This window comes from Toxotes jaculatrix, chromosome 24 (assembly GCF_017976425.1).
Source record: "Toxotes jaculatrix isolate fToxJac2 chromosome 24, fToxJac2.pri, whole genome shotgun sequence".
NCBI classification, from domain to species: Eukaryota; Metazoa; Chordata; class Actinopteri; family Toxotidae; genus Toxotes; species Toxotes jaculatrix.
Genome location: NC_054417.1, coordinates 10,328,288 through 10,356,206, shown reverse-complemented (window position 1 = coordinate 10,356,206; position 27,919 = coordinate 10,328,288). Strand labels below are relative to the sequence as shown.

The following is a 27,919-nucleotide window of genomic DNA, read 5'->3' as shown; positions in this document are numbered from 1 at the left end:
TCACTGGCTGCAGCCAAACATTTTGTTCCACTCAGTGTACGTGTCGATCTCTTTCTGCGATATACTGGCTTGGAATTTACAAAAGACACTCTCAAAGTCCTGGTAGGTGAGGGGCCTGATCTGTCCTCTGGGCATCATACCTGTCATGTCCATGCCCTGTGCAGAGACGTGTAACAGACCAACGAGGGCCTCCTGGCAGAGTCTGGCCAGATCCAGTCCAGAGAAACCCTCTGTACGCTGGACCAGCAGCGCCAGCTCCTCCTCGCTCAAGCAGTATTTGTGCTGAGACTGGGCCAGGAGCTGGTTCACGATCTGGTGTCTGGCCGCACTATCCGGCAGGGGCACCAGGACCCTCCGAGCAAAGTACCTGCGTAGCCCTTCATCCATGTCCTGGGGTCTGCTTGTGGAGCAAACCACCAACACTTGGTTGCCTCCGTCCTCGCCAGAGCCCATGAGCAGCGAATCCAACTGGGTGAGCAATTCCCCTTTCAGCCGGTTGATGGGGCTCTCTTCACTGAGGTGGGCTGACAGCAGCATGTCGACCTCACTGATGAACAGTACTGAGGGCTGCCGGCAGCGCGCCACCAGGAAGGATGCTCGGATAATTTTTTCTCCATCGGCCAGCCATTTGGTGGCCAATGTGGAACCACTGAGCTGGAGGAATGGTGCCCCCAGCTGACTGGCCAGGCAGCGACCCAGCAACGTCCTGCCACTGCCTCTGGGGCCAAACAGCAACACGCAACGTGGGGCTGGTCCTAAACTGCTGAACATGTCCGGTCGAAGAATTGGCCACAGGACCTCCTCCTTCAGGGTTGCCTTGGCTAGTTCTAGACCTGCAATGTCACTCCAATCCACTGGGGGGCCCTGCTGAACGATTTCTGAGGAAACCATGTCCAGGAGGTGAGGGTCACTAGTTTTTAGCTGCTCTTCAGCAGGCCGGGAGGAGGAAGTGGATGAGGAGGAGGTAGGCCCTGGTGCTGAGTGGGAGAGGTGGAGACGGTGATCATCAGCACCTTGCTCACTGAGGGAGGGAGAAGTGAAGCTGGCAAGGGAGTCTGCTGAGCGGGAACCCCCCAGGGTGGAGGATACATAGGCCGGTGGTGTCAGTGGCCCACCTGTTGCCTGGCTGCTGTACTTCCTCTGCTGCTGCTCAGATGGCATCGTGGACTGCTTCTGAGGATTAAAAGGTAAAGATGACTTTTCGGCACTCCTGTCAAAGCCGCCACCGCTGGCGCTGTTGGAGCCTCCATTTGCACTGCTGCTGTCTGCTACCCTGTACATGGGGCTCTCAGCCGAGCTCCGAGCCTGGCCATAGCCAAAGTTACCATAAGAGGAGTCTATCTCTCCTTGGCTTGTCATGTAGAAGGCTTTCCTCTTCAGGGAGTTGGAGGAGCTACTGCTGAGAGGGGTCGGGGCGATTGGGGTCAGGTTGTGGCTCTGGTATGGGTATCCAGGTAAAGCAGATGAGGGGGGAAGGGGAGTAGGGGCAGCGATGCCTGAGGGGAGGTATGAGGAGGGAGGGGGTGCTCCCCCAGGGCTGTATCCTGGCCCGACCGAGCTCTGAGCTGGGTATCCTGCTGGGGGGTAATTATAACTAGACAAGTTGGGGGAGCCTCCGTTGTAAGCTGGGACTAAAGTGGGGTGGGAGGGTGGTGGAGGGGGCGGCTGCAGGAGCCCAGAGCTGTGCAGTGGGGAGGGAAGAGCTGGGGCAGGGGCAGACTGGGAGCTGTAACTACTGTGCAAGTAGGAGCCGCTGTACGCCGGGCCGTATTCCTGAGAGGGCATGGAGGAGGAGTGGAGGGCGGTGGCAGTGTGGCTCCCACAGCTGCTGCTGGAGTAACTGGGCTCACTCAGGGTGCTGGAGGCCAGGCCTGGGGAGCTGCACATGCCAGACACCACCTCTGAAGCCGCCGCCACACCTCCTTTTCTAACCGAAACCCCTTCTGGGATGCAGCTCATGGGGTAGACGCCATCCTGCCAGGGCTCCGATTCACCTTTCCGTCCATTCATCACTCCCGGGACCCCAGGGGCCTCCGAATACGAGCCCGGCATCTCCAGAATGCCGGAATACTTCTCGGCATACTTCTTGAGCAGGTTGGAGGCGGTGAGGGCTGAGATGTCATCGTTGGCCCAGGCGTACTGGTAGGTGGCAGAGCGCTGCAGGTGGCCAGGTACCGCCCTGTAGGCCTCAGCCTTGTGGGCTGGCGAACGCGTGGTGGAGGAGATGTCAAAATGCTGTTCGGCCCACTGGCTGTGCTCGGGGGTCCACTGCATCTTTAAGCCTGGGAGGACAAAAGAAACAGACAACTGCATGTGAACACGCTGACGCGCTATAATCATTTGAGCAATAATTAAAATGACAACACCTTCAAATTGGCTTTGACGGGGGGTGGTCAATTAAAAATGTGATATTCATCTGGAGGCTTGTTCGGTGTGGTTCTCCTTTTTTACATATTCGTTTTTCCTCCTTATATTCATCATGAGAGGGTTTTGTGTCAAACTAGACATGAATTGTTAATTTCTGCAGATCATAAGGAGGGCAGAGTGTGTGTAGGCAGGTATAGCGCGGTGCAGAGGGATTGTGGGATGGCTGGTTACGGCAGCCTAATGCACCCTGGCCAGACCAATAAGACAGAGGCATTGAGGGTCATTCTATAATCCCCGGCTCATCTGAGGTGGCTGGAGATGGGTTTGAAAATGTGCCTCGCAGAGTGCCACAAAGCAACACGCACACACACACACACACACATACATCCACCCCCCCACCCCCCTTCTGCTCATGGTGCTTTCATCGAACACACACACACACACACACAAAAACACACAAACCCCTGCTCAGACACACGGGCGTTTATAAAAAACACTATCTATGCCTGCACTCAAGCATGCTGACGTGCACACGCGCACACACAAGCTCGCGAGCTCACATCCACTGACCCAGACGGACAAACACAGGCACGCACACAGGAGCTGTAGCGAGCTATGAATTACAACACATTGTGTCTCAAGCTTAGTTCCTGTCTGCACAGCTCCACCTTGACCTCCTCTCTCTACCGTTCTCTTTACCTTTCTGTCTGCATCTCTTCTTCATGCCTCCCTGCCGCCTTGTCTTCCTCCTCACTCTCTCCTCTGTGCTTTTTTTTTTTTTTTGGTCATCTATTTTCCACCTCCCCTCCTGCTAGATCCTTCTTTATTTCTCTTCACCCCCTTTTATTCTGACTCCATCTCTTTCGATATATATCTCTTCTTTTCATTCCCTTTCTGCTCTTTCTTCGCGGCCACCCCTCTTTTTATTTACTCCCTCTGTGCTTGCCTCACCTCCTCCCCTCCCTCCCTCCTTCCTTGCTCCATCTCATCTCAGACACACTCACCTGGCTCTCCCCTTTATTGCCTCAGGAGGCTGGAGGGCCACTGTTTCCTTTAATCCCAGCCAATGCCATCTGCAAACACTGACAGTCACATAGCGACTCCATCGTTGTCTCACTATCAAAGCCGTGGCGCTATCAAAGGCTGGACGGGGCGTAATCACAGCAGCCGCACAGCAGATTGAACCCCGTTTGATTTGACTTAGTGCACACAAATAAAGGATAATATCGGTGTCATTTAGGCTGCTTCCTCTGACTTATTGACTGGCGGTGGATGCATGTAGAGATCCACAGTTGGGGGTCTAGTGAGCAATACCTGCTTCAGAATTGGTTTATGTGTGTGTGTGTTTGTGTCTGTGTGGGTAAAGCAGGCATGCACAATAAAATCCATTCACGGAGCTGCAAATCTTCCCTTCCTCCCATCCATTTATGCTACTGAAAACACAGACATACACACAAAAAAAAAAGAAAAGCACACAGGCACAAACACATAGACGTTCACACTCTCTTGCTCTCTTTTCCGAGGCCCTGTGTTTGTTTGGTAACAACACAGGGAGGGAGGGGGGAATCCCCAGACTCCTATTTCCTCTCTGATTCTCCTCTCTAGCCATCTCTCGGCAGACGCCAGTGGCTAATTAGCAGAATGGTGATCTGCTAATTGTGTTAATTTACAACATTTTAGCCGAGGGGAGTCTAGCAAGGGCTGGCAAGCCTGTCACCCTCCCAGTGTACCGAGAGGGGGGGAACGCCTCAGACAAAGAGCTGAGCAAGAGGGAAGTTTTGTATTAGCTGGGAGGCGCCTTTAAAATTGAGAATATATTAAGAGGAAACAGCGCAATAAAAGGGCAGTATTTCAAGGAGAAAATTACAAGTCAGGAAAACTGGACAAAAGAAGAGAAATTGAGGCTTTAGGCCAAATACAGATTTTACAGCAATGCCACTAAAGCAGCAGGGTTTGGATGCGCTATTATATTGTTGTGAGCTTTTGAAAAAAACAATTAAAACAACGGTGGAAATGTTTCTCACAGGTTAACAGTAAGTAAATCATATCATTTCTGAACTGCAGTCTTATGGGAGCGTCGTAAATCAAACAAGTTTTAAAGGCTTTTAAGGTTGGTCGCATTCAGGATTGTGTTCTCAAGCTATATGTTTGATCTGTAGCCAGAGGAATTATGGTGGTTTGGCATTGCACGTGAAATCTCGATTGTTTCTACATTAGTGTCTTCAGCATTATTAGATAATATATACAACACAAAGCAAAAGACGTGTCTCAGAGCCTCAGCCCATCTGATTCAGGAGCTACAGTCAGTGCACGCTGTGTCCAGTCTTAAAAGGTTTGCAGACACGCTGCTATGAACCCGCCTCATTGACGTGGGGTCAGTCTACAGTGCGTCTCCTGATTCTGCTGCACAAGTATCCACGGTCATATGTTATTTAAAGGGGCACTGAGTAACCTTCCATTCAGCAGCCTAATTATGACGATCAAGGAATTACAACAACGCTGTCAAGTACTTGACCTCGTCTGGTACTGATATAATCATAAAGTGCCATTTTAAATGTTTTTTTATATATATATATATAGTGCAGAATGATGGAGTGAAGTGGTCATTTACAGTACCAGGATATAAAAATGATGTGCTAATTATGAGTTTTGCGATGAGACCTGAGAATGAAATATCTTTGACACCTTTACTTTCCCCGTCTCTCATCCCTGAACAAGAGAGACAGCGAGTCGAAGAAATCTCAGCACCTGTTTAGCGATTTATCAACGAGGCTGCAGCCGACTAAGAGCGGCTTTGGTACAGCAACATAGGATAGCTATGTCAGGTTAAAGCCAGCTGTCGAGGTAGAAACAGCTAGTCTGAGCTAAAGCTATAACTAAAATTTCCGTTGGCTTAAAATCTACATTTAATTAGATTCTTTACATTTAAGCCAATATTTTTGGGAGGAAAGGCACGAAATGAGAGCAATCCAAACTTTCTTTAGTTACACAGACTGCTGAATCAGTGTAAAACACCCCTTTTCTTTCATTTTTACTGTTTCTGAAGTTAAAATCTGTGGATGACAATGGACTCCTTTTGGTTGTTGCATTTCTGTTTAGTACTTCCTGTTTGGTGCCTATTTAGATAGTTACTAATATATTTTGGTATCTATGATCCCTTGTGAGTCTTTGTCTGTTTTCCCTCCTTGCTGATTGCCTGCTCCACCCTAATGTGAGTCACCTGTTGCCAATTACCTCTCCTGTATTTAAGTCTCTGCGCTCCTCTGGCTTCTGTTTGTTTCTCAGTTGGTGTCTGTGCTGACTGATTGTTCCTGCGCTTCATTCTCCTGTTTTGTTCCTGTGTCTGAGTCGGGTTCCTCACGTCTCCTTGGATTTACCGAACAGACTCATGCTCAGTGATATATTTATTTATTTATTTTTTATTCAAAGTTATTGTCATTCAGCAGTCCACCTCGAGCGTCTGCCTTCGGGTCCTCTCACCTACACACCACAACACTCTCCCCTCTGTCTAGTTTGACACTCCATCAAACTCTGATATGTCCTCCATTTAAAGAAACATGAATCTTTCTAATTCCATCATTAATAAAGATAACATATATAAAAGAGTGTGTCAGGCTCCATCAGGGCTTTCATCTCTTCTATAATGAGGTTAATGCAGAGACGCAGTGATTACCCCAGCAATGCAAATGAAGGCCAAATGATAACTTGCACTATTTAAATAAGGTAATAGCGATTACTCTACGTTATTCAAATGAGGACAGATGCTTTGAACTGAGCGCTTTGAACTCGCTGCTCCTTCTCCAAAACATATGGAAGAGATGGAGGAGGATTGACTTTGGAACCATTCAGGGTGTATCCTCTAATTCAATGTGATGTAAACCAAGGGCAATGAGCAAAAAGCAACGGTCGCTTAATGTGGTGCCGCAGGATGGGCGGGGCTGAAGGTGGGTGGTGGGGGGGAGAAAAAATATTAGTCAAGGTAACTTGACTTGGTAGACTGCTTTACTCCCTTGGAAAGACCTTGAGACTGAAAAGCCCTTGAATTCATTGTCAAAGTGAAAAACAAGGACTCAAAACTGTCAACAACAAGATATGGATCAAAATCAACACAAATATTGTGTAGGGGTTTTTTTTTTATGTTTTTTTTGTTTTTTGTTTTTTTGCTCTTGCTTCATTTCCCCAAACTTTCAAGGCCCTTTTCTCATTTTTTTTTTTTTTTAAAAAAAGGAAAGATTTCTGTTAGTGGTGGAGCCCAATTTGCCCGAGATTTAATATGAAAATGAACGTGCTTTCGCCTGCAGCAGCCTTCGTCTGGGGTTACAGGATATCACAGACACAGACAATGCAGTTAAAAGCTTTGTCTGAATTTTCCTAAAGAGTAGTTCAGTTCTTTCCATTCATTCATTCGTTTTTTTTTTTCTGATTAAAGCACCTTGATGGAGCCGCAAGGCTGGGGGATATTTGATTCCCTCCATGTCCACAATGGGTTTTGAGGCCTGAGGGAAATTTGCAAAGCATTCGGATAGACACATGCAGTAAAGTGTGTGAGTAAAAAAAAAAAAAAAAAAGAAAAGAAAAGAAAAGAAAAGAAAGAGATGTGTGTTTGTGTTGCAGCGAAAGAGGGAGGGAGAGAGATCGTGCACTCAGCTGAAACAACATCCAACAGAAATCTTCTCCACCTTCTTAAGCGTCAAGTCTGCCAGCACTTTGTTTTTTTTTTTTTGTTTTTTTTTTTTCCTCCTCCAGCCTCCACATAGAGAAACCTAATCATTCTCATTACACTCGGCGTCCATCTGCATCAACAGAGCTGCCTATTACTGTGCGTGTGTGTGTGTATGTGCAGTAAACAGCTCTTTAGAGAGAGCTAATGAGCTCTTTTAAGTCTGTCCGCTGTGTGATTCTGCAAGCGGGGTGTCAGAGCAAACTGCCCATTTTGGTAACGTCATAATTAAGCCGTGTGAGCGCAGGGGAAGAGATGCCGGCACACATGTCCACACCAACATGCCTCTCACACACACACACATATTCTGAGACAAGACGTGCAAATGTGTGCGGCCTTCTTTTGTCTTTCTAACATAAACACACGCTGAAGACCTTCAAAAACAAACTACCATGTCATAATATATATATATATTTAAAATCTGTTCCAGCTCCGTTAAAGGAGGAGGAGAAGGAGTTGCATGACAGGCGATAACTTCATCAGGAGAGACCTGTTTTCACACACCACCGGGGAAATCTAACCAGCCGGTTATTCAAATCCATATCAAATACACCAGAGGGCATCTTTTAACCTCTAAATTACCACACACACACACACAAAAAAAAAATCCCTGAATATGCAGTGGAAGTAGCTATTGTTTTATTGTGTGTGTGAATTCTCATGCGCACAAGCATTTGTGTGTGTTTGACAACCTCCGGACCACCTTGTTAATGAGTCCAGCACACTGTGACTAAGCCACGGGCTACGCTGTATTGGCACACAACCTACAGTAGAGAGTCAAATAATGTGATTAGGTCCTCCAAAAGGCAATTAATTATGAAATTAGTCATGAGCTAGTGTCACACACTCACACATGGTCACACACACACACACACACATACCATGATCAAAACTCTCCCTTCTCTTGAATCCACCTCTAATGCCTCCTCTTCCAGAGCAACATTCGCAGGCCGCAAATTAAAAAGAAATGCCTATGAACATGGATTCATTTCGATTTTAAGTCAAAACTTCATAAAACGAATTGGAAAAGACAAATGTGGTGTTAACAGATAAACAAAATTTCTCTTTCACCCTCGTGTGACAGAAACAAAACCGTCCACCAAGACTTTTCCTCTGAAAATAACCAAAAAAAAAAAAAAAAAAAGCCCAAATCCACGTCTTTGAAGCCTTCAGTTCAAGCTCAGCCGCGGCTTACCATTACGACTAGTCTGTCGCAAAGCAACGACGACGAGGACGGCGACGACAACAACAACAACAGATAAGGGAGTAAACAGAGCGAGTTCAAAGTCTAGACGGCGAGCAGTGACCGGGAGAGATGAGCTGTCACTAACTCAAAGACAGTAAAGGAGGGGAGGAGGAGAGAGAGAGAGAGAGGGGGGTTGCTGTAAAGATGACAGCTCAGAGCTGCGATATAAGGATATTTGACAAATGACAGCGTCTTTAAAAAAAAAAAAAAAATCAAATATTCATTGTAATCTGTGATCTTTGTGACCTTGCGACAACTTTTTTTTTTCGCAGCTTCGACCATCAAACTTTGAAATCTTTGTGGAGCAGATTTGGAGTTTAAAAAAAAAGAAAAACCAGAAACTGAGCTTTGAGAGATGGGCTTCAGCACGGTATGGAAACGTTGAAAGCTTTTTTTTTTTTTTTTTCAAATATTAGGGTATATTTAATGACGTCTCTAAATTTAGGTCCCAGAAGAAGCCGGAGTTAACCGTGATAAATCTCTAACTAAATTCCAGAGGCATATCATCATCGTCGCCCCTGCCCGGCAGTATCAGATCTTCCTTAGAGCTGTATAAATTGACACTGTCTAAATTTCCTTTTACTAGACAGACTATTGAATGGGTGGGTTAAATGGGTAGGGCGCAGTTAAACAAATGCTCCGGATCAAGGAAATTGTGCGTGGCTTCTTTTGTCATTCACAGAGGAAATTGAGAGATATTCGGCGGGGGCTTGGAGCTGCTAACGCATGGCATTCATCTATAATGCACTCGGCCTGTCCGTCAGCTACTCCATTTCCTGTGACTAGCGCAGCGTGCCTAATCACCCGACTCGACGCGGGGTTCCTTCCTCAAAGACAGCCCTGCATACACACACACACTCATGGTCACACAGGCGAGAATGAAGGCAGACACGTGCAGGACATGCATAGAAACATCAGGCCCGCTGAGGCAAACAGATTATTCTTATCTGGCGAACAAAACATCTGTAAAGACTCTCAGCACCACTGTGCTCTAACAGTGTCACGACCCTAACAGCATCTCCACATCTCCTCTTTCATCACTTAGAAAAGAAAAACCTTTCACGAGCCGGGAGAAATCCACACGCACGTCATCATCAGCGAGGAGGGAGGGTGGGAAAAAAAAGAAAAGGCGTACAGCAATGCGACTTAAACTGAATGACACACCTGTCTTGTGTGAGTCATGGGTGATCCCTGGCTTAAGAAAATCATATCTTGCAGCTGCTGCGTTTTGTTTGCCTGCTATTATTTATTTATTCATTCAAACTCAGGTATTATTATATCAAATTAAAAATCTAGATAAAGCAAACAAGAGTGGCATCTGATGCAGAACTGTGCTTGATGTGCAAATGTGCAACTTACAAGCTCTTAATGAATCATCCTATATTAAGCTTTAGCAAATAGCTTCATCAAGTAAATAAACTAATTAATTCTTAATGCTTATCTATGAATCATTGATTTACAGTTTACTAACTCAAAAAAAGCCATTTAATAAAGCTTTAATAAAGCATCTGTTAGGGGATTATCACATTTTAAATGCTAATATATAATAAATCATTTAAAACAACTTATAAACATTAATTATTAAAGTGCACATTAGCATGTGTTTTCATTGTTACACTGTGGTTTAATACAGTGTTAGGCAACAAATTCGACAACACAAGCTGAAGTTAAAGGCTTGACAGACTCGTCGTGCAGCCAACGTCGGCAAACAGCTCTCAGTCTGCTGCTGCTGCTCGTACCTGAGGGTGCAGTCAACAGGATCTTTCAGAGTGGCCCCTGAGGTTAACATGGGGCCACACACTATCAATACCCCTCTGACGGCAGGGATCCATACCCACGAACCACCACCACTTTGTTTACCTGTGTGTTCAGTAATTAAAATAGATTTCTGAGAGGAGGCCTAATCCTTTTAGAAATGACATTGATCCGGCTACCGATGCAAGAGAGCTGTGGTGAAACTGTTGTTGTTGTTGTTTGTTGTTTTTTTTTTGGGGGGGGGGGGGGGGGGTGGTTCTCTCTGACACTCTTTCCATTCAACACCACACGCGCTCAATCCTTCCTCCTGGATGGAAACTTTGGAAAGTCCTCGACATGAAGGACGTCATTTAGGGCCAGGCGGGGAGGAGGGGGTGGGGGGGGGGGGGGGGGTGGGGGGGGTGAGGAAGGGAGTGGGGGAGCCGGTGATGTTGCAGTAGAGGGGTGGCAGGTGGAGATAATAGAAAGGCAGCCTCTAACCTCGTCTAAAGCTGTCTGTCTTCGTAAATAAAATGAGATAATTATTGAGTGAACAACATTATACGCCGACGTCGCACTCTTTCTTCTACCCCCCTCCTGCCGGCGCAGTTGTAAATCTCAACAAACACGGTGCTTTTGGACATTAAGTGCTCACTAAGCACAGTGGATGCATCATATTTCAAGAGCAGGCGTTGTGTGGGTGAGGAGCTGGGGGAAAATGGAGTGTAATGGTTATCCATTATCTTATACGGCAACGGCGGCGATGATCATTTTCAAGTGACTCATTTCTGGAAGTACCTATCTATTGGCCACTTCGAGAGAAGACTTTGATGGCTAATCCAAAACAACTATTCAGAGGTCATTTACTGCGGCAGCACAGAGACACTCTGCACAAGAGAACGCTCCAGCCTCCCTCATTATTCAAATACAGTCCTCAGGAAGATCCACATCACAAACATCGGCGCCGCAGCCCCAGAGTGGGCGATTTACCTACACAGCATACTCCGCGGTCCAGAGTGGAAACATTAACAATGCATCAACAAATGAATATATCACAATCCAAGTAAGAGTTTGAAAGCGCACAAGAGATATTTGTCAGGGGAATTAAATAGTGATAGCAGAGTTTATTAACATATCAATGATCCCACTGGTTGGAAAAAAAAGCTTAGTAGTCAATAATATCCAGGTACGAGTCGTGTCTGTGAGAGAACTTTTATATTATTCAATCATATTATATTATTCAGCCGTGGTAAATGTATTTTTAGAAGTGTAGGTGCGATGTTTGTTTGTGTGTGGTCTCGGCTCCACATGAATGGTTACTTAACACCACACTGATTTCCCCTCAGCAGTTAGAGAAAAACCAGCCGATGCTCAATGATGCATCACCGTGTTTGTTGCCGCCAGGCAGTGTGTACGTGTGTGCATCTGTGTGTGTGTGTGTATTATCATCGCTGGCACATAGACAGCCCAGGAGCGACTGCCGGAGTGTCACCATCTGTGGATGCATTTATGTCTGTCTGCACTGGGCTCTGTGTGTCTCAGTGTGTGTGTGTGTGCGTGTGTATATGTGTGTGTGTGTGTGTTTATGTGTGTGGGTGGTTTGGAAAGGGATGGGGGCTGGTGGCGGGAAGGGGGGAGGGGGGGGGGGGGGGGTACATTCAGTCAGACAGTAGACTGGACCACAGCTCCATAGTTTGTAACTTCTAACAACAGGCCAGCTCGCTGCCTGGTCCTAACTACACTGCAAAAACTGTCAGTTTCAACAAAATCACAAGCTTGCAGGTTCAAAATTACACTTTTTTCAAAAATTTTTCTTCAAACTAATAATATTGCATAACTTATTAAAGAGCCTGTCTTGAATATTTCTTCACCTTGGCTGATAAATAAAAGCAGGATTCTTTTTTTTTTTTTTTTTTTTTTGGAGTGGAAAAAAGTGGATTTTTGCAGTGCATGAAACTCTTGGCAAGCAAGTGAGATTAGAGTTCAATAGCAGTTGGTGAAGATTAACGCCGCCGTGAGTGGTGCACGTGCGAGGCTGTGTGTGTACGTGTGTGTGTGTCTACCTGCCTGTGGGGTATGTGTGGATTACTGAAGAGGCCCTGCCTGGGATAACCTCTTACCCCCAGCCTGTGAACTCGCAGGATCCTTCACGGTGCATGTTTGAAGTATCAAATCCTGCTCGCTTCATATAGATTCGGGCGAGATCTGCCAACTCACGCCTTCTCTCGCTGTCCCAGTAAAAAAGGGAAAATGGGGAGCAGAAATTGGTCTCAGAAAGTGTGTTTCTGGAAAAACACCTGGGTGGAAAGGATGGATTTTTGAAAAATTAAAAATAAAAAGTTTGGAGGTTTTGGAGGTTAAAGGTCATGAATTTATATATATAAAAAAAATGTCATTTATCTTAATGCCAACCTTTAGCTCTGTGTAACAGCACAGTACACAGGATGCAGTGGTGACTGGCAGGACAGGTAAGAGGGGAACGAGAGGACACGTTGCTTAAGGTCATGGAGTTGGATTCAAACTCTACCTATAGCTGCTATGAGCTCCAGCCCACACTGAGTCATCAGTACGCCTCAGGAGCCTGTCAAGCTCGTCCTACAGCTGCTTCATTTCCATTTGAACTCTCACGCGCTTGTATATGTGGAGTTCCGAGGCGTTGGGGGGGGAAGGAACGTGCGCTCAGGTGTGTGACAGCGGCGCGTGCGCGTTCGCAGCGGCTACGCAGACGCGCAGTGGCTGAAGCGCGCGAGCGCATCTTTTAAAATCCACTGTGGGGCTCGCATTATGCTGGAATTCACACAGGTTGTCTAAACAGTCAAACAGCGGATCAATACGCCCATCGATCGGTGGCATTGAGACTGAACTGGTCGTGTCGAGGGGGCAGGAGATTCTCACTGGAGCTCCCTGCGCGCGCTGCTGGCTGGCTGGAGAACGCACACGCGCAGACACATATACACACACGCACACATTGTGTTACAACCACACACACACATATTGCATATATATATATATATATACACACACACACACAAACTGCACAACCGAGGAGCTGGTGTGGTATAGGCTGCAAATATTTGTGAACGCATGTATCCAGATTTATGAACACAGGGTTCCATGGGACAAAAAAAAAAATCCAACAACCTCCCTCCACACCAACACAGCGGCGGCTCATCTCATAGGAGCAGATTCAGGTCCTGTCTGTTCTAGTCAGAGCAGTCTGCCAGCAGTTTGTCTCAAAGTGAGGGCATCCAGTCAGCTTCAGCAGCTGAATATCAAGCTGGCTGCCGCCGCGTCTCCTAGCGCTCAACTGACACAGTCGATAGCTCTGCATTATTCATGGATGGGGTGGGGTGGGGTGGGGTGGGGGGGTGGCGGTGAGATGGCCTCTCACTGAGGGCTGGATTTCAGCAGTCCCAAACTTTTACAGGGGTGGGGGGGCTGGCGGACGCGTGACACCTTCAACAACTGTTTATCGTCAGCGAAAATGACAACGAGAGGCACTGGAAAGGGCAGGGAACTTTAAAGGAAGGGGGTTTGGAGCGGGGGTGGGGGGTTTATTAAACAAGTGTTACAGAGCTAAAATAGCCCTAGTCTGAAAATAAAGTACATATTATGATTCTCTTGTCAGCTCCTCTTGTTTGCTATCAAGTCAATAAAACAGGGATCACAAAGTGAACACGGCAACCTGACGCGTCTTCTTTGCACTAATAAAAAAAAAAAAAAAGAAAACAAATCATAATTTCAAATGCTGCTCATCCGTGTTGGCTGATTTCCATTACACAGACCTAAAGACATCAATTAGTTAAACAGAGTCCAATCAAATAAGAATTTTAAAAAAAAAGAAGAGGGAAAAAAAGCAAGAAGAAAGAAAACAGACAGTTATTTGGAGTAAATCAAACAAGAAGCAAAAAAGAACCAGAGGCAATAAAAAAAAAAAACGTCAGGCTGCTTGATATCAGATCTCGGAGGAGAAATTTGATGGGCACCGATGAGCAGAAGGCATCTCGGGAGAATTGGACAGAGGAGAGATTTAATGTGATCATAGGGGACGCTCATCTTTCAGGGAACGGGGTAATAATGAGCAATCAATAACGTCCTTAACAGAGTTAGAGCGAGTGGCTGACAGCAGATGTAAGGCTCCGGCTAACAGGCTACGTCTGATCTCACATTACCACACTGGATCTGGCTTTAACATGCATGCATGCACATGCACACGCACACACAGTATGTATGTGCACGCGCAGACACCAGCATATGGAGCAACACACACCAACATATGGACACACACACTCTCTCTTTTCCTTTCTGTGTGCCTGTTTTTTCTCAGTCACCCACCCACACACACACACACACACACACACGCACACATAAACACACACTCTCCTCAGGTGACATCCACCAGCCTAGTGTCATTGTCTATCGATCAATAGCTGTAATCACATTCACAGGCGATCAACATGGCAGCAGCCTCCGCGCTGTGAACACAGGCTTCTCGGTTTATCAGGCTAAAATGACAACCACAGCTTTCAGATCCCATCAGCTGCGCTTACAAGCTAATGTAAAAAAACACACACACATCATTTACTTATAAAGTAAACCAAACTCTCCCATCTCCCTCAGTTATAGCACTTTACAATTCAAAGATTGGAATAATGAAATAATCAGTGTGTAAATATCTGTACAAAATGAATTAATCTTCTATTTTTTTTTATCAGACACATCATTTTAAGTGTCTGAAACTTTTAAAATAAGCTCCACTGAACCTCCAGCAGAAATATTCATCGCACCAAACCAGATTTTTCTCTGTTTATAAGTTAAAGTGTAGTTTGACTTCCACCTGTTACGGATGATATGATTTGTAGCTACCACATTCTTCCAGAGGAGCCTTCTCCACTCAGTGCCACTCGGGCTGTGCGAAGGAAACACAAGCTGAGATGTTTAACACCTCTCTCCGTTCACTATTCTTGCATTTCCCCTCCAGTTCTGCCTGATCTGGAGTGAGAAAGACCAGGACCTTGATAACAGCGTGGCTGTATATGTGTGTGTGTGTGTGTTTGTTTGTGTGCTGGCAACTTCATCTACTTTCACATATTTGCAGAGCAATATTTCTCACAGCAGCGGCAGCAGTTAGAAAGTCTTGTTTTCACTCTCACTAAATAAATAATTACAGCTTTATTACTGTGGGGCGCAGCTCCAGGCCTGAGGGAAACACAGGAGATCGTACTTGTTTGTCATCTGGATAAAAACCAAAGAAGTGGATCACCAAAAAAAACAAAAAACAAAAGACGATCCAGCTTTAGGAGACATTACGTCTCCCATCAGGATGGACAGGCCGCTTCTCTTCACTGTGGCTCTGATTTTTCTCTGCTGCTCATCTCTTGAATCTCATGTTACACACACACATACACGGGAGAACCTGGATGATAAACATATTCTGGTCCGTGAAGAAGAGGGAGGGAGGGGGGGCACAGGTAGGAGGTAGAAAAGGGCGTGAAGTATTTATTGAAGCGATGGGTTGTGATAAGGAGGGACTGAGCTGTCCTCTTGGAAGGGGAATGTCATTCCTCCACTGAGGTCCCAGGAGGGAGATGAGTCAAGGCTGAGGAACGTAGGGGCCAAGAGAATGGCCCTGAAATTCAGGACATGATATTATCATTTTGGAAACTTGGGAGTTTTTGTCACATTATAGTGATGAAACTTATCGGTGACGCTTCCTTTATGCTTACTGTTTCAACACAGCTGCTTTTGACTGAAAACTACTGTCACAATTATTTATTTAGACTTTTTTTTCCCCCACACTTTCAGCCTCAACTTCAGCTCCTCAAAGCTTCACCTATTTACCTGCTTCTCAGAGACTGAAACACCGACTGACATTAAGTCTATACAGTTTCATTTTGTAAACAATATCATGCTGTTACAGATGCTCCAGCCCTCGTCAACAACATGCACTAACAGCTGACCAGATGTGTCCAAGGGTTTCGCTGTGGTCTCCTAGCAACAGTAAAACGTTATGGCGCTGCCGGGCAAGTCTGAAACCACAACACAGATTTCTATACTGAGCTGTTTCTAATGCTTTTCCTGTCCAGCAGGACTTCAAAGAAGGCTGTCGCCATCATTTTAAGTTTCAGCACTTTCGAAGTATGACGAGGAGATTCTTGTTCTATATGTTACACTGTGTTTGGGCAAAGATTACCATGTGGGCGCCCGAGCACCCCCCCCCCCCCCCCCCCCCAACTCCCCTCCTCTCCCCTCCCATCTCCTCCGGCTTAATCACGGCTGTAGTGCTGCCGTTCATCAGGTTGTTAGTTGCGCTGAAGGCTCTCAGACGTGGCTACGGGCCTCTTATCTTATCAGTCCATCGGCAACAGCATGCAGGAAATGAGACACACAACAGTGATACTTGCCAACAACACTCATCTGTCGAGACACACTGGCTCAATTACCATACGGTAGCACAAAGACTTGCACACAACAGGATGCACGGTGGTGAAGTGGATAAATCGAATTGCTGACGTTATACAAACTAAGTCATTAGTGGCGTCCGTGTAGGGAAACCAAAAGCTCGGCGGGAACAAGAGGACAGAGGTGTTGTTTTATTCGGCGTATCTGTGCAAAAGGAGGAAGTGGTAAACTCCTTGCCGCCTGGACATAAATCTGCCTTTTTCTAATCACGAGTGTGAGTGTGTGTTTGTTTTTGATGCAGCCCCTTAAATGACTGTACTTGTTTGCTGCCTCTGTCTGGAAACAGAGAGAAAAAGGGAGGGAGGGAGGGAGAGGGGGGGGGCATATATAAAGAGAAAGACAGAGATAGAGACAGAAACAGAATGGGAAACAGATTCACAGAGAGAGAAACAAACACTGAGACAAACACACAGAGAAAGAGAGGAATTGAGAAAAAGAGAGAGAGAGAGAGAGATAAGGATGCTGGATGTGTGTACTGCATCCCAAGGGATCACTTACTCAGTATAGACACAGTACTGGAGGACAGAGCACAACAAGGGTTCATTGGCCAAAATCTCTCCACTTTACACACACATACACACACACAATCCCTCCAAGCAATATTCCTGTAAGCACTCGTCCGCTGAGAATAACCGCATTGACTCAAGTGGAGAGGAGGAAGGAATGTAAGAGGATGATAGAATGAGGAGAGGAAGAAAAAAAATAAAACAGAGGGATCAGGACGAAAGCAGCAGGAGGAGGAGGAGGAGTTGTCCACCTGGCTGGTGTCCAGGGGAATTAAACAGTCTGTTTACCATCTCAGCGCCTCAGCAGCGCCATGTTAGCCTAATGGCACGGACATGAAGCCAATTGATTTGTGGACCAATAGACCTGTCCCACTGCACAGGCAGATTACCTAGATCACTGGCTCTGCATCGAGTAGACATCGCTTCTCATTCGCGGCCCACGGGCAGCGGAATGTGAACAGGGTTTAACATGTGTGTCTGTGTCTGTGTGTGTGTGTGTGTGTGAGCAAGCTTGCATATATGTACACGTGTCCCTGGGATTAGAACATGAAACAAGGTGTGGGGGGGGGCCAGGTTCATGTCTGTGAGGTGGGATGGGATGGGGGGGTTAATGCTCAACTTGCATATCATCCTCGTCAGGTAAAAACTTTGTTAGGCCTCATTTATTATATTTCCTGAATGGTGTTATGCTTTTTTTTATGTGTTTGAGCACCCAAGGGTGGGTAATAATAATGCTCAGGCACCATCATATCTTAAAGAGCTCACAGTGCCCTGTTACTGCACTTGAACGCTCCGCTCCCAGAATACAGGCTTAATTGTGGTTCCTAGAATGGGAAGCAGAACTAGTGCAGGCCAGTTTGGGTCCAGGAGGCAGACACCCTCCACGTTTAGGATTAGGCTTAAATCTTTCCTCTTCGATAAAGCTCAGAGTTAGGACACCAAACAACAATAATATATCCAGGATACAGAATACACCTGATGTTCTGATGTATAAGTTTACATTTGGCTCCATGCACGATACACATTTGTGGCATTATTGTTCCTTAAAAAAAAAAAAAAAAAAAAAAAAAAAACGAAAGAAAAAATAAAAGCTTGCTGCCGGACAATAAAAGACCACACACACTTGAAACTACAGTTGTCCATGTGTACGGCTGTGGAGTGAGAATAATTCCACATTCTCCACAGTTTTCACTCATGTCACTGTCCGAGTTGATAAGCATGAAAATCCATTTATCTACAAAGGAACTGTATGGTCCATATTGGACAATGTCTCTTTCATGGTCTCTTGCAGGCCCCTTTTTCGTCCACAAAGCCACCCAACTGACTCCGCCACGTCTGTAATAGGCCACATTCATTTGATATAGACACATCAAGGGAGATATTGCAGCGTTTTTTGCCGTGCATCAAGAGAAGTGGGGCCGGTTCACAGACACAGCAATATGCTCTGAACATAAAAGAACAATGGACACAAGGCAGATGTAGTTAGGCAACAAAAAAAAAAAAAAAAAGAAAGAAAGAAAAAGATACAGTGGACACCGTGCAGGCCTGCGTATAAACACCAAACATGGATCCTTGCATGAATGCATGAATGGAAAACCATATGGAGACGCGGTAAGCCTCGCTGTCATTCTCACTCAGCCTTTTCCTCCCTCTGAGTGTTGTTCTCCAGACTGCAATTGCAAGCAGGAGGACGGAGATCTAGAATTAGGCCTCTGAGGATGAAGAGGAGGAGAAGGAGGAGGAGGTGGAGGAGGTGGAGGAGCCGTCAGATTACAGATTAGAAGGTGGGGAAGCGGTGGGATTAAACATGCGGTCTAGATGGTAGCCTGACTAATGCAGCTCACGGCTCGGCTAAGGCCGTTGTCAAATTTAGTCCCGTGGATTATGCGGCGGTTGTACCACTGACAAACTGCACAGAGGGAAATGTTTCAAAGAAAAACAACTCTCCTGGATATTGTTATTGAAACACTTTCCACAGGGGTCAATGTTATTCATTGCTCATCTAATCCATATTTGTGTAAATGAGGTGCACGGAGCTTTACAACACAAGGCAGACACAAAAACCTTTGAGACTTCGGTATTAACAACGATGCTACGTCTTAACCACCCTCTGGCTAATGCAGCTAATGAATGAGAAAGCGCTAGCAGGCTAACGGCTCTAATTCTCCTTCACAGGCTATCATGTTGCAGCCCGGAGACAGATCAATACCATTTGCTCAACACACAGGAGGCCTGGGAATCTATAAAAGGGCTTTTATTGAGTAATTAAACACCCATTACTGTCCCGTGCAGCCAAACAATAAATTTGATCAGCCTCTCAGGCACAGATCCAGCCGTGATTAATACTCAGTGCATGCATGACATAAAAGACCACAATGACATTTTACTAAGTCCTGTCTTAGGCCCTTTTGACGGTGTGTGTGTGTGGGGGGGGACGAGAGTTCGGCTGCTTACAGCGGCAGTTTCAAGGTTGTTTAGTGCGGCGGGACCTCCAGAGAGCTCCATGTGAGCTGAGCGGGATTTTGTGGGCCTCTGCAGCGACATACTGTCCACGCCCCACCACTACCTGCTGTCCTGAGGCCGCCATGGCGAGTGACACGCCCCGCTTTCATTCAAGAGACACCGACGGGGCAAAAAAACTCTCAAACTTGATATTTCAAAGCTTTTCGTCTCTGCACTTTAGCCTGTAGCATTCAAAATGCTGAAAGTACAGTAAGCTTATCAGTATTGGTGACTGGGGAGGCTATTGTAGCTGATGTATAAAGAAATCTAAGGTAATTTTACTCCTTATTTAGCTTTCACAAGCACATAGTACATAAGGTCTGATGCTTTAAGTATACGCAGAAGAAAAGAAAAATGCCCACACTGTGAAGACTATACTGACAAATTCTTGCTTGAGTACAAATATAAATAAAACATTTTGAGCAAAGTAGGAACGCTATCATGTCACAGTTGTATTGGCTGTTGCTTTACTATTCACCCTTTTCAGAGTAACTGAAGGCTAGATGCTTTTTTTTTTCTCCCAATTTCCCAATGTCCTTTTCTACACTTGCACAATTCAAAAACCTGTTACAATCCCATCCTTGTTGGAGAATATTTAGCGTTGTTGAGCCAACAATATGGCATCTGGGTGATTCTCCTAAATATGAATGGCCCATTCACAGGGCTCAATGGAGTCGCTTGGCAATGGCCCTTCTTCCCCTCCCTCCTCCATACTCAAAACAATATTCAGCGCAGCAGTCTTGGCACTTTTCCCTGAAATCAACAAAAGAGGAACTCGAAGCTGTCCCTGAAACCCTCAAAGCATTAAGCCTCTGTGAGATGCAAGTACTTGGCACAAGCAAAGCGATTTAACGACAATGGGCAAATCATACAGTGCTTTGTGAGATTTAGGGGATACAATAGCACTCCGTTTCCAAAGCACACATTAGTAAGCATGTCATTGGGACCCCCTGGGGGATTTGAGCAGCCTAGAGGATTGTGTAGTGAAGAGGATAAATATATGTTACTGGGCAAGAAGATGGACCACTGCCAATGCCTCCCTCCTTCACACATCATACTGTGGATTATGAGTGTGTGGAATACATTAATAGAATAATCTTCCGAACGCACAAGCTAACCCACAAACTGAACCCATTTGGCTTGTTAAGAGTATACATTGCAGCGCATCCAAATCAATTTACGACCATTTAACAGAGCTCAAGGGGTGCTGATGAGGAGAGATCCTTGCCTTATGAAAAAAAAAAAAAAAAACCAAAAAAACGAGCTCCTGCCATGAAAATAAAGCAAAAAAAAAACACTTGTTATAAATGTACGGCGCTTGCAGCCATGCTGACCTCTGAGTACTAAACAAAACCAACAACGGAAAAGCAGACACCCACTCAAAAGTCAATACCATGCGTGCCTCCTCTTCCTCTTGTATGGTTAATGCATGATGCCAGGTAGGGGAGACAGACGGAGAGTAGGATCTCATTATACACTGCATGCTATCATTAGTTATCTACCACATGTGTCCATCCTGCCAACAGAGTCGTACAAGCAACATTCTAATGCTCTTGCCTGCTTCCAGTGGGGAAACTTGGCCCGCACACACACACACACATATACGGTTAAGCATACAAACACCTTTCTTCCCAAACAAGTCTGGGTACACACTGATCTGAAGTAATTTTTCAAGCACCTCCAACTCCTTCGATATAAGAATTTACTGCTTTTCTTGGTTTTATTTCATTGCAAACTGTCTTTGTGTTTAAGGCACACAAAAAACAAAAACACATTTGAAGATGTCACCTTAGACGAAGGGGAACTGGGGGTGAACACTTATCAGTTGTTGGCAGATTATAAAAATAATCATAACCTGCAGGTTCAATTCAAGGCATGACCGGGACGCAGCATGTGACACGTGCCACTGAGGCAAACATCAAAGTTAAGACAGTGCAGAAAAAAAGGGGGAAACTATTTTAGTCAGTGTTTCAGTCCTTAATCAAATAATCAAAAAAATAATAATAATACAAATTTCCACGATCTGCTTCTTGTCAAAATAAGACACGTGAAGATGTCACCTTGGACTCTCACAAGTTGCAACTGGCATTTTTAAACTATTTTTTAGAAATTTCCCAAACCGAATAATTGATAAATTCATTGCAACAGTGATTAGAAGGCTAATCGATAATCTAATCAGCTGCAGGAAATAATTAGTTGCAGTATTTTTTTTAGCAGACGCTGGATTTGTTTTTGCTCTCATTCCCAGTTTGTGTCCATCTCCCAGAGGCCACAGGCAGCTCAGTGATGCTGTGCCACACGCCCAGCCACTCAACATCCTTTGTGTCCATCCCCTGGCAGCCTGCCAAGCTTAAACACACACACATACACACACACACACACACACACACCAAATTCTGCCTCATACCCAATGAGCCATTGTTCATTAACGCGCACGCACACCTTTGCCGCCTCACAGACACAAAAGTGTCCGAGTTACTTGCCGCTCGCGCAAAGATCCCTCGCTAATCAAGACATTCAAATGGAGCTGCAGACGGGGAGGTGGCATGGTGTGGTGGAGGGGGAGTCGGTGGGGATTGGGGAGGGTGGGGTGAGGTGGGTTGGGGTGGGGGCAGCAGACGGCCTCTATCTAGCCAAGGCTCGCTGTTTAACAAAATCAGATCATCCAGCCAGAGCCGGCAAGAGAAGAGCAGTGGCGGTGAGAGATTACAGTCAGATCCTTCCCCTCTTATAGCTGTCATTTTCTTTGGCCCCTGAAAAAAAAAAAAGGCTCTCGTCTGCGTCCTCCATCATTGGGCCAAATGAGTGGCGAGCTTCTCCGCACATCAATGCACAATTTAACTTAAGACTTGCATGGCAATAACCTAATTAGAAACGGCGCCTTCTCATTTGAAGGCACAATGTAAAGGATAAGCTGTACACCGCCATGTCTATTGAGGTCTAATGGTGTGGAATATTCCAAAGTGGAAGTTAGATTTTTTTTTTCTTTTTCTTTTTTTTTTAAAATAAGTCCTTAGCATATTTAACACTTCCACACACTGAATGTTTTAATATCTGCCAGAGAATCCGGGCCATGGGTTGGAGATTGCCGGTGAAGAGTAAAGGGAGATGAGCGGGGGTCTGCTTAAAATTCAGAAAAGGGGGCAGAGGCTTGCAAAAGAAGGTAGGAGGGAGGGAGAAAAAAAATCTACAGCTCTGATTTGATTAAAACCTATGAAAATGACGCATTACATAAAACGAAGAAACTTCAGTCATTTGGGAGGGGTGGGGGGGATTCAGAGTTCAAAGAAAGTCAGATAATGCTTTTAATGCCGGAATTAACACTGAAACGAATTTTACAGAACGTCTCTAGGAGGATGGAGAACAAGAGGTGGAGGAGTCTGGAAATTTAGTGACACTGATCTTAAATCAGTTTCGCCTCTCCTGGCTCAAACACCCCCCCCCCCCCATCTGTTATCTAGACCTGAGCTGACCCTGGAGCTGCTGCTGTTTGCCTCTGACACACTTGTTCTCATCTTTTATTAAGACGAAAACTTTCATTTCTTTTCTTTTCTTATATGTTTTTTTTTTTTAACCTAAAAACTCAATTGAAACACATTTAAAAATTTCTCTTCTCCAGGATTTCTCTGTTTAGATTTGTCAGTTAACATCCTGACCACTGGCTCGGATACGTACCCGCAGAAACCTGATCAAACACGCCAGAGCTTTCAAGTGTTACGCATCGCCATGATACATAAAAGCATTATCTGGGTATTAAGTATAACAGGTTACAGCTGGGTACAAAGTCGTAAGCTCTAAGTGTTATTCCACCCCTGAGTCTTGTGTGGATACCCCTCACCTGAAGTACCCCCCATCAGATTTTGACTGGATAATAACCAGTCAGCACTGGGAGAAGGAGGGGTGAGGGCAGCATGAATATATGTTTGAGAAAAATGTTCAATTGCAACATGAAAAAAAAAATCTCCAAACCCCTATTTAAAAGGAAAAAATGGAGCCTGTGTCAATGAAAGAGGGGAGGAAGGGGGAGGGAAGAAAGAGGAGGGGGTGGGGGGGATTGACTGGATCATGGTGTCAAGGATTTAAGGAACTGGCGTCCGCTCATCTACGGAGAAACGCATCTCGGGCAGTGGCGCTACCGACAGCTGCCTGCCGTCTCCGGGAGAGGAACTTAGATCAGCGAGGAGGGGCTGTCAGCAAGCATGCAGGGAAACACACAAAGACTACACAACACCGCTACAGTTAGCTGACACACAGCCCCAGCACTGTCTTCTGGGACAGAGAGAGAGAGAGAGAGAGAGAGAAGGAGAGAGGGAGAGAGAGAGGAGGGGAAATAAGTGGACAAAGAGTGAAATAGATGAGAGAGCAAGAAGACAAGACAGGCTGACGCACTGTCGAGCAAACATGGAGAAAAGAAGGAGGAGGAGGGGGGGGGGAAAGATGAGAAGACAGAGAGAGACAGAGAAATGGAGAGAGTGAAACAGACAGACAGGTCCGAGAGGGATTTGTTCTATTTGCATGCGCCGGGCTCCCATGGGGTCCAGCTCCGCTCGGCGAGCCGAGAGCACAAAAGATAACACTTAACATATTTGCTAAAAGATGACAACCCTGCCTGGATCTCGTTTGAAGAGGCCCTTTGTCAGGACGCGCAGACAGGAGAAATCCACTGATATGGACGCGGCAGAGACTAACAAATGTCTCTCTCTTCCTTACTGTGTGTGTGTGTGTATGTGTGTGTGTGTGTCTAAAAAGCACAATATTTCCCCACATCGCCTTACATCGGGCAGAAGTCCCACGGGGCGGGCCAGATCGCACGCTGGTGGCTCCGGGACGGTAAAACAGCTTTTAATGGTAAACATTACAGACTGATAGAAAGTGTCAGGATAATTTATTTATACGGTCCCACTGGGAGTAGCTTAGCCACCCTTGTAGCACAGCAGCTCTCTCTATTCATTTGAGGGAAAAGTCCATATTTAGATAAATAAAGGAAGAGTAAAGGGGCGCCTGTTTGTAAAGCAGTTTTTCTTCTATTCCTATTATCTCTCCTCTCTCTGTCCCTATTAGCTGTATCCAGGGGCTGCCAGAGATGTGAGGCGATACGTTATGTGTATAATGAGGGGGATTATTGCTACTGTCACTGCAACACGCGCAGACAGCGGACGCAGAGGGACGGATCTTAAGCCGAGGACTGTAGCAAACAAATAGACTTAGAGGAATAAACAAACTGCTGAGTATCTACATTATCTACACTACACACAAAAACGACACATGCATGGTTGCACCCGGGCTTCCTCCTCGTCTCTCTCTCTCTCTCTCTCTCTCTGTCTCTCATACACACATATATATATAAACTTGCATTTCAAAACTCGCACACCTCATCAGTCCCCATATGTTCATCTAGGAGAAAGTTAATTTTTTTTTTCTTTCTGTCTTGTCTTTTTTTTCCCCAAGCCAAACAAAAGCAGTAAACTTTCGAAATGCAGCCGCATGAGACAGCTTCGCTTGTCCTTCGATATGTCGGATAAAATCAGATTTGGCAAATCTGAATCACAAGTGGCAAACAGAAGTCAGTCAGTGAGTAAAGGGGGGAGTTGGGGGGTGGGTGGGGTAAAAAAAAGCTTCAGAAAATGTGGAATTTTATGTGATGTGATGTTTAAATGAAAGCACATCTGCATGTCTGTGGAATTTTCAATCATTTCCACAGCTAAGGATCAAAAAGAAATGTTGTTACCCCACGTTTTATGTTTTCCTTACAGTTGGAGTTTGAGAATATGGACACACACACATATAACACAAAAATGCAAACATTTACATGCTGCACGTGTACAAGCAACGCACACACAAGTGCATCAGCAGGAGAAAGGAGGAAACAGCACATGATGTGAAACAAATCACTGTGTGTGTGTGTGTGTGTGTGTGAATGAGAGAGAGAGAGAGAGAAAGATCAATGGTGAAAGGTTGAGTCCTCACTAATAACTGCTACAAAAAAAAAAACGAGTATGTGCAATCGTGGAACTTCAGTGTGTGTGTGTGTGTATACAATCGAGCACACTGTGGTTTCCAGCGTGATCATTCATTAGAAAACTATCCGCTGCACTTGCAACAGGGTGGGTTGGCTATTTTTTTTTTTTCGCTTTCAACAATCTGCCATTGTTCCACATGAATGTGGAGAACATTTCGTGAGACGACTCTCTGCAACGTTAGAATCACCTCATTTTTAAAAGACCCGAAATCTGAATGGAGTCTGGAGGGCTGAATATATTTCTGCAGTGTTGTCGTCAATACTTGTTTATGCCTGTTATTAACACACAAATCCCTCACATGATGATGCTAATAATTATCAGTAAATTCATCTTTAATGTAATACATTATCAAATATTTCATAAAGTCCAACTGTTAAAAAAAAAATCCTAATCATAAATATGAAATTTTGACTTTGCAGTGATTGAGGCCTCGTTCACTGTGACTCCATTCACATGCAGTTACATCCACATGCCACTTGAATTTGACTATTTTCAATCAAAATAAAGCTCTTTTGTGAGTGTGTGTGTGTGTGTGTGTGTGAGAGAGAGAGAGAGAGCACAAATGTGTGTGTTCCAACGCAAATGAGCATAAAATAACTTCTGGTTGGTATCTATCTTATTAGCCTGCAGGTTTGATTATTTTAAAAAAAGTTAAAGAAAAATATTCTTGAACTGATTTGTTATTTAATATCTTCCAAAAAAAAAAAACCTAATTAAAGCTGCAAATGAAGCCATGTGTAATTTAAATGTAGCACACTTATTAGTCACCAAATATTAATTACCAGGTGCTGTGGCTGTTCTGTGTGTGTGTGTGTGTGTGTGTGTGTGTGTGCCATGGCTGCATTTGTGTGATAGGAGTAAAATATCAAGATGAAAAATAAAACCAAAACATGACAGCCACGATTATTTTGATTTATATATAAAAAGAATAATAATAATTAAAAATGCACAATTTTAATCCAAGATGAAGGTGTGAGTACACACACTATCTGGTTTCTGTTTCAGTAAAATGTTTAGTTGTTTTCTAGATAAATGCACCCAGTGTGCGTCATGCCGACTCTACCCTCATCTCCTACACCAGCCCCTGAAACTCATCACTGCGTTGTACACCTTTGTAACACACCAGTAATAAAGCGAAAAAGTGCAGAAGTTAATGGGAAAAAAATCAACCTACCATAGACGCTGCTGCTGCTGATCATGTCGTGCTGGAACAGGAAGAGGAAGAGGGAGAGGAAGAGGAGATGAGAGCATTGGAATTAATGTGAGGAGGAAAAAGCGGAAGGATTCCCTCTGAATAAAACGAAAAAGCTTTGCATTACAAGACACTTCTTTTTTTTCTTTTTTTGGGGTCCAGAACTGCTCGGATTTCAAGTCGTGTGAAAGGTGGGCCCTTCAAGTCTTGGAGCGAGCAACTCAATAGGAGAGGCATCTAACCTACATGCATCTCATTAGAAAGTGGAGCCCGGGATGACAGGCAGCGGTGGTGGCACATGGGAGAAAAGGGGAGGGGGGGGTGTGCATGGGAGAGAGAGATGGGGTGAGGGGGTGTGTATGCGTGTGTGTGTGTGTGTGTGGGGGGGGGGGGGGGGGGGGGGGGTGATACAGAGAAAAAATCAACTAGTGCGGCTCCATGGTTGTGATGCCCGTGAGTATCGAGTGAAGTTAAATCTGTTGATAACGCCCTAAAACGTCCCAGCTTCTAAAAAATACATGCTGCGGTGACATTGGATCCGCTCTCTGCACGCATGCATAGGGCAACTTGTTGTAACCGTACCGCGGCGGCCGCCCTGAGAACGGCTGGAAAAGCCTCCGTGTGCATGCAAGTTGTTGTTGTTATTATTATTATTACTATTATTATTATTACTATTATTTTTCCTCCTGTTTAGTCAGTGCCGCACAGCCGACACGGGGAAACAGAGGAACCTATAGTGCAGCCTACGTGTCCATTCCTCTGCGATATAACCGTGGCGCAGGTGCGCTCCTTGAAAATCACATTTAAAAAAATAAATAAATATGTAAAGCGCAAACCTGCACAGCAATTCGCGCTCAGGTATCGTTTGCAATTCGGGAAACTTGTTAAATCATAAACTGCACGTGCATTATTCCGACATAAGCGGCGCGCACCAGGCTGGTCTGAGCTCGTCTCCTCTACAGACGCGCTGCCTGGAGAGAGGCTGTCTGCTCTGACCACTCTGTCTAATTGCAGACGCAGCGGATCCCCGGACTATCCTTCCTTACCTGTTTTTTTAGCGACAGGTCGACCTCTCACGTGGGGGTTTAGGGTCGCATCGATCCCGGGGAGGGGTTCTGCTGATGATCGGGGTGCCGAGGTTAAGCCGGGTTGCGTGCGAGCTGAAACCAT

At 45.4% G+C, this 27,919-nt stretch overlaps 1 protein-coding gene across 2 annotated transcripts; it reads right to left on the bottom strand.

Annotated features, from left to right (window-relative positions):
* On the bottom strand, positions 1-27,919 carry LOC121178129 (fidgetin-like). 2 transcript variants are annotated; one of them, XM_041032656.1, is made up of 3 exons: positions 27,796-27,909; positions 26,732-26,762; positions 1-2,282 (listed from the first exon to the last, which is right to left on the bottom strand). In XM_041032656.1, exons 2-3 carry the CDS (start codon positions 26,754-26,756, stop codon positions 1-3), a joined length of 2,307 nt encoding a protein of 768 aa, XP_040888590.1. In that variant the 5' UTR covers positions 26,757-26,762; positions 27,796-27,909. The 2 variants fall into 2 exon arrangements, with proteins under 2 accessions (XP_040888590.1, XP_040888589.1); XM_041032655.1 differs by lacking the exon at positions 26,732-26,762 and having other exon boundaries at positions 27,796-27,919.

What these genes read in the sequence shown, in the direction of transcription:
- LOC121178129 (XM_041032655.1), bottom strand. Translation starts at nt 27,919, where the DNA reads ATGGTTTCAGCTCGCACGCAACCCGGCTTAACCTCGGCACCCCGATCA. An exon ending in ACCTGTCGCTAAAAAAACAG is followed by an intron (nt 2,283 to 27,795) that starts GTAAGGAAGGAT and finishes TTGTCCTCCCAG; the next exon opens with GCTTAAAGATGCAGTGGACC.